At 40.1% G+C, this 7,052-nt stretch overlaps 1 protein-coding gene across 3 annotated transcripts in view; it reads left to right on the top strand.

The window, feature by feature from the left end:
- Window positions 1–4,390: 4,390 nt before the first annotated feature.
- Window positions 4,391–7,052, top strand: part of kcnd3 (potassium voltage-gated channel, Shal-related subfamily, member 3) — a 129,933-nt gene continuing 127,271 nt past the window's right edge. The window contains exons 1-4 of one of the 3 annotated variants that reach the window (XM_016674099.1): window positions 4,391–4,504; window positions 4,602–4,713; window positions 5,113–5,213; window positions 5,566–6,745. In XM_016674099.1, coding sequence (XP_016529585.1) covers window positions 5,198–5,213; window positions 5,566–6,745 — 1,196 coding nt within the window. In that variant the 5' untranslated portion in view covers window positions 4,391–4,504; window positions 4,602–4,713; window positions 5,113–5,197. The remainder of the gene's footprint in view (window positions 4,505–4,601; window positions 4,714–5,112; window positions 5,214–5,565; window positions 6,746–7,052) is intronic. The other 2 variants (XM_016674101.1, XM_007557704.2) reach the window with 2 other exon arrangements.

Here is a 7,052-nt window from a genome sequence, read left to right as displayed (position 1 = left end):
TTTAGGATAAATCCTGAGAGGTGTGTGTTATACCAAAAACTCTGAATGTGTGTTTTATATGTCTGTGTCAGGGTGTGCGTGTGTGTGTGTGTTTATTTTAAAAAATTAAAAAATAAAATCACCTGAGTCTTACATTCTACTTTATGTTTCTGGTTCTTTGAAAGAAATGTATGACAAGTTGCTTTTTGAAAGTCAAAGCACTGCACAGTAGGAGTTGATGGCATTATCAAAACTTTGTTGGTTAAGGAGGCTCATACCTCACTGAGGACAAACTCTGAGATTCTTTGGTTGAATCAAAAATAAATTTACAAAATTAAAATTATCTCTTGGGCCAATAAGATGGAAATAGGTCTAGCAATAGCAGTTGGCCAGTGTTCAGGTTAGACTGAATCATTCTTCAGTTATTTCCAGCATGGAAACTGTTTCAGGAAGGTTTGAACTTGGATCAGTCTCAGAAATGTCAGGAGGCTTTTCATAAAATCCTAATATGAAATAATTTTAATACATTCATTTCCAGGTTTAAGGGGTACATTAAAATAAAAAGACGAATTATATTTTTTAGTACTGCCTCACACTCGCTTTACATGTTGGTCCTGAAATACAAGTTCAGGTCAAACTAATGCATTTTACTAGAGTCCAAGACATTACATTGGAACCTGGAAGGATTCCAATGGTATAAACAAGAGTGTTAACCAGCCAAGCTGTGGCAGGTTAACTCTCAGTCTGCAGACACACACTATCTTGCCAAAGATATTTTCTCACTGTCTTTACGCATACTGTATGAATGTGAGTGAGTGGCATCCAGTTCTTAATCCATCAGGTTTTACATGATGTCAGAACTGACATTAAAGTTCTAATAACTTTGGCTTTCATGAGAAGGCTTTCCTTCACGTTTGGGATTGTATTCATAGAAATGATTTACCACTCTTCTAGAACTGCATTTGTGTGGCCAGACCCTGATGTTGGATGAAGAATGATGAAGAATGCCTCGCTTGCAGTATTAACTAATTCATCCAAAATGTGTTCTGTGTAGATCTTAGATGGTTCACTTGCTGTTGCATTGTAGCAGCAAGAGGACCATCCCCTGTTGCAATAGAGTTTTAAGTATCAAATTGTTCAACATGTCTTGGTATGCTGATGTACTAAGAACTCTTTTTACACTAAGTCAAGGCCCAACTCTTGAAAAACATGTCTGCACTTTAATCCTCAGTCAAGCCGTGTTCTCCTGGCAACTTGTGATTTTAGAAGCAGTTATCATGTCTGGATACATGATTTTATATAACCGTAGCTATTGATATGTTTGGAACATCTCCCTAAAATGGCTTTAGTTGGTGACTGAATATTTTTGGCAATACGGTGGAGCTGTCTCTATACCTGCAAATGTAAAGCTTAACAAAAAGGGCAAATGATAACAACCAGAAGCAGAATAGATCTGTGATGTAAGCTGTTTGCAAAGATCGCTAAATGGATCAAATGTAGCATTAACAATGCGATGCCGAGAAGCAGTTTATGCTATGAACTTTTAAATGTGGAAAAGAACAAAGGGTCAGCTCTACATTAAATAACTTCCCCAGGCTGAAATAATATGTCTCCTTTACAATGTAGGAATTCATTCAACTTCTAACGAAGTCAAGGGAATTCACACTCACACCTATGGTCAGTTTAAAATCACCTCTGCACTTGTTTTGTAAAACTGTGAAGGGAACCCAAATATAGAAAAATAAAAACAAACATGCTAACTGCTCAAAGACCTCCTATCTGACATTCATATAAGAATGTTGCTTATTGTAAAGTGATAGTGCTATCAACTCCATCATAGAAAACTCTGTTTCTCAGACCTCTTCTAAGACTCTTTTGTATTTTCCACTGAACATGCCTGTTCCTAAAGAGGCATGTTCTAAAATGCTAAAACATTTAGGATTTTTGCTAAAATTTTGTTAGCATTTTAGCATTTAGCAGCTAAAAATGCACAAAGGAGTTACGATTTTAATGTCACCTTAGAGCCTGCAGATAATTACAGGGGGCAGTTGACCGTAAAATACAGCCCACCTTGTTATTTAAGCGATTGGAACCTCTTACAGTTTCTTTGCAAAGGCCATTGTCTGTCCTGTATGTGTATGTGACCTGATGTGTTTGAGGACTGATCATTGTGTTTGTACATTTTCAACTCCTCCTCTTGTGACATCTAGTTTGAGTTTAACGAGTTGATATATTTTTTTTCACAAGGAAGAGTAATTTTGTCCATTTTCTAATTTTCCAAAAGGGCAGTTTACGGTCAGGGACTAGATTAAGTCGAAAGAAAAGAAGAAAAAGCTACCTCTGAGTATAGCTATAGAGGACCACAGAAGCATAAACAAGAGTGTCTGAGTTTGTGTGGGCAAGGGAATATGTGTTGTTGAGTGTCTAAGTAACAATGACTTGCAATTTGTCATTTTCAAACAAGGGTCTATAAACCATCTCATAGTGATTTTATGGTGAAAAATACAGTTTGGACTGAAGTACTGATTTTTCATTTGGACCTCATGCATTTCTGTGACCAAAATGATTTAGCTGGATATGTTGCCGTCTGTATGTAAGCTGTTCTCTATTGATATTCTGGTAGGATCCCTGTTGACTCAATTAGGACTGCATATTGCTTTGCAAAGCTCCAATTAATGTGGGAATGCAGACATTAACATCAACTGCATCTGAATATGAATTAAGGTAACTGTACTTCTATAGCACTTTATCTAGTCCACAGGAACCCAAAGCGCTTTAAGCTACATTCAGTCATCGTCCCATTCCTACATTGATGGTGTCTACTACATTGTGCAAATCACTGGGGCAGTCTGACAGAAGTGAGGCTAGCATCCACTGGTGCCACTGGGCCCTCTGACCACTGCCAGGAAGCGAGGTCATAGAAATGATTTACAATTTTTATGCAGGACTTGCGTCCTTACACAGTTGTCTTGCTTAAGGACACAATGACTTAGACAGATAGAGCAGGGGTTTGAACCAGCAACCCACCAGTTTCAGGACAGACTCCTACCACCGTTGTCCTACCAAGGTATATGCATGTACATAATTCACCTTGTTTACAGTGATTTGCACATTCAATCATTCATTTCAAAGTGATTTAAAAAAAAACAGAGTCAACCAAAGTGCTGTGTACGTCAATAAGAAAGGCTGGCATCATCACATTAATTTATAATTTTGTATGCAGCCTTTTGACTTTTATTTTCATTACAGACACAAACTGAATGCTTTTTTTTATTGGAATTGTATGTCACTTACCAACACCAAGTAATGCATATGTGTGATATGTATACATCACTGTTAGTCAATAATTTGTAGAAAACATTAATTGGTAATACTTTATTTGAAGGGGTGTGCATAAGACTGGCATGACACTGTCATAAACAGGACATAACACCTGTCATAAACATAAAGAAGTCTTTATGAATGTTTATGACAGTGTCATGAAGAGTTGTTCGGTAAATAATGACACTTTTAATGCAAGGTTGCTCTAAAAGTTGCATTAAAAGTCCATTGAAAGTGCCAACTTTGCATGATTTTGTAAATTATGACAATTTAAAGCAAAGTTGGCATGACTTATAATCCAACTTTTAGAGCAACTTTGCATTAAAAGTGTAATTTTTTACCGAATGACACTTCATGACAACTGTCATAAACATTCATAAAGACTGCTTTATGTTCATGAGAGATGTTATGTTGTGTTTCTGACAGTGTCATGTCAGTCTTATGCACACCCCTTCCAATGAAGTGTTACCCATTAATTTGCACCGAAAACCGCAAGACTTTTTAGAATATGTGTTTACTAGCTTTCCACAATAGAATATGTTCCCATATTTTGCTGGAGTTCTACAAACAGCCATTCATAAGCAATGCCAAAGATCTGCACATTGACTGAGCCATTCTAAAACACACATATGATTTCATCCAAGCGATTCTTTAGTTGTATGCTTAAAGTTGCTTCCCTCCTGGAAAGTTAAGCTACTCCAATGTCTTTCTTAGTCTCTAACTGATTTTTATCCAACATTGTTCTAGATTTTGTTCCACCCATCTTCTCATCACCTGTAATCAGAGTCAATGCCACAGCTAAATTAAAATATTCCACAGTATGCCGACTAGGCCATATAGGAGCCTTAACAAAACAAACAAGCAAACAAAATGAGAAGAATAACTGAACTAAGACAAGAAATGAGCTGATATCTGAAAACAATAAAGATTAAAACAGAAAAGATAAAATGTCCAAAGGATTATGACAAAAAAAAAAACAACAACTTATATTTCCTGAACCGACTGTAGTCAGGTTCACAAACCTACCCTGCGCAGAGAGGGAGAGAGAGGTGGGAGGAGAGAGAGGAAGGGCGCTCCTCCTCCTCCTCCTCCTCCGTCTCTTCCTACCACTCATCCCGAAAAGCCAAGGTAACGCGGTCCTCACGGCGGACTCCGCTCATCGTTTTTCCTCCCGCATCATGGAAACTGATAGAAAACGACTGTGGTACGTTGCTCAGCGCTACTTTTCCGCTTTCCTTCCCTTCTAAGTAGAAATGTCCTTCTCTTAGCTTAATAACTTCTCTGCCATCTTTTTTTTTCAGACACGTTATCAGTAATTATTAAAAAAAAAAAAAAAAAAAAAAACCCTAGCTGGTTGAAACTTAACAGTTCGGAGAGGCGGTCGTGTTTCTTTGGATGGAGAATTTTGAATCGGTGAGTTTGAAGCCTTACTGACCGAAAGCGGTCAACATTCATCCGCAAACAAGAAGATATTACTCTCAATCTTCTCTGTGTCTCTTTGACTCATTGCGCCGGCAGATCCTGAATCGCAGTTTATAATTATTAACATTCCGGGTGTCAAATTAATGTGGTTTCATTTGCTGTTTATTAAATAGTTTGTTTGATTTTAAAATTTAAGCTGCATCTTCTCTCTCTCTCTCTCTTTCTCTCTCTCTCTCTATTTCTTTGAGCTGGAACTCAACAGGTTTTTGATCTACCCTGAAAAAGACCTTCAACAAAGTCAAAGTTTTAAAGAGATACGAAGAAAAAAAAATGATGCCAATTTAGTAATTTAATTTGCTTTTCCCTTTTGCATTTTTTTTTATCTGTAAGATGCAGTTAATTATAACCTGAGGAGGTTCTCGTATTGCAGCTCCGCAGGAAGGAGAAGAGAAAGATAACCTTGAAGTGAAGGCAGATGATTCTTTTTGAAGGTGCAATCTGTCTCTGCACTGAAACCCACTGTGCTAATCAAAACTGTGTCTAAGAATGTAGCTCTCATCCAGTTAATGATGAACTTCATTTCTGTCACTCCTTAAATAACTAATTTCATATTGAAAATAAATGATTGAAATGTTGTTTAAAGAGACCTGCTTTTGTTTTTCTAATTAGCTTGTGATTTTGTTTACATTGTAATATCTCTGTTAGTTTAATATCAAAATATCAGAATCGCCCCTCCTCCCCCATCAAAGTTGAAGCATTATTGTTTAAGTGATTCCCACCCTCATCGATTTCTTCCATGTTTTTTTTTTATTTTTTTAATTTTTTTTTTTTTTTTTATCACAGATGGTGAAGACGCTGAAGTCAAGCTGGTTGTGAAGGTGTTTGACCTGTTTCCCCCTGCGCCCCGAGCCGAAACCATCATGGCAGCGGGAGTAGCGGCATGGCTTCCGTTTGCCCGGGCAGCGGCGATCGGCTGGATGCCTGTGGCCAACTTGCCCATGCCGGTCGCCCCCACTGAAAAGAACAAGAGGCAGGACGAGCTCATAGTCCTTAATGTCAGTGGACGGCGCTTCCAGACCTGGAGGAACACCCTGGACCGCTATCCGGACACGCTGCTCGGCAGCTCAGAGAAGGAGTTCTTCTACAACGAGGACACCAAAGAGTACTTCTTTGACCGTGACCCTGACGTGTTCCGCAGTGTGCTTAACTTCTACCGCACTGGCAAGCTCCACTATCCACGATATGAGTGCATCTCCTCTTATGATGAGGAGCTAGCTTTCTTTGGCATTGTCCCAGAGATCATCGGGGACTGCTGCTATGAAGAGTACAAGGACAGGAAGCGAGAGAATGCAGAGCGCCTCATGGACGACCAGGAGGACAACAAAGATGCCAAGCTGCCCAACATGACATTCAGGGAAACCATGTGGCGTGCATTTGAGAACCCTCACACTTCCACGATGGCTCTGGTCTTCTACTATGTCACTGGTTTCTTCATTGCTGTCTCTGTCATCACCAACGTGGTAGAGACAGTGCCCTGCGGCTCAGCGCCCAACATGAAGGAAGTGCCATGTGGCGAGCGCTACACTGTGGCCTTTTTCTGCATGGACACTGCCTGCGTGATGATCTTCACGGTGGAGTACCTGATGCGCCTGTTTGCTGCGCCCAACCGCTACCGCTTCATGAGATCCGTCATGAGCATCATTGATGTGGTGGCCATCCTACCCTATTACATCGGGCTGGTGATGACTGACAACGAGGACGTGAGCGGGGCTTTCGTGACGCTGCGGGTTTTCCGGGTGTTCCGTATCTTTAAGTTCTCCCGTCACTCGCAGGGCCTGCGCATCCTGGGCTACACGCTGAAGAGCTGTGCCTCGGAGCTGGGGTTCCTGCTCTTCTCCCTCACCATGGCCATAATTATCTTTGCCACTGTCATGTTCTACGCAGAGAAGGGTTCAACCTCCAGCAAATTCACCAGCATCCCAGCCTCCTTTTGGTACACCATCGTTACTATGACAACGCTCGGGTAAGAGCACACATGTCTTTTATCTGGTTGTGATTTGCTGTATGTGTGTGCGTGTGCGCGCGTGTGCGTGTTTGTGTGTGTGTATGCGTGCATGCATGTTTATGAGACTCGGCAAATGAATCTGGAAATGGATCCATTTCTATTTTAAGCTGTGTGGGTAAATGTTTGATTACAGCTTAACTTGAAGCGTCTGATTCTGTGGACTCAAAACCTGCAAGTGCTTCTGAAAGCAGGTCCACTCTCTCCAAAGCATCTCTTCTAAACTTTTCATATAACTGCAGAGAAATAGCACTTTCTTCTCCGTGCA

The sequence above is a fragment of the Poecilia formosa genome, unplaced genomic scaffold, assembly GCF_000485575.1.
Source record: "Poecilia formosa unplaced genomic scaffold, Poecilia_formosa-5.1.2 Scaffold90, whole genome shotgun sequence".
Classification (NCBI taxonomy): domain Eukaryota; kingdom Metazoa; phylum Chordata; class Actinopteri; order Cyprinodontiformes; family Poeciliidae; genus Poecilia; species Poecilia formosa.
Note: the sequence above shows the minus strand (reverse complement) of the source record. Positions and strands in the feature narration are given on the sequence as shown.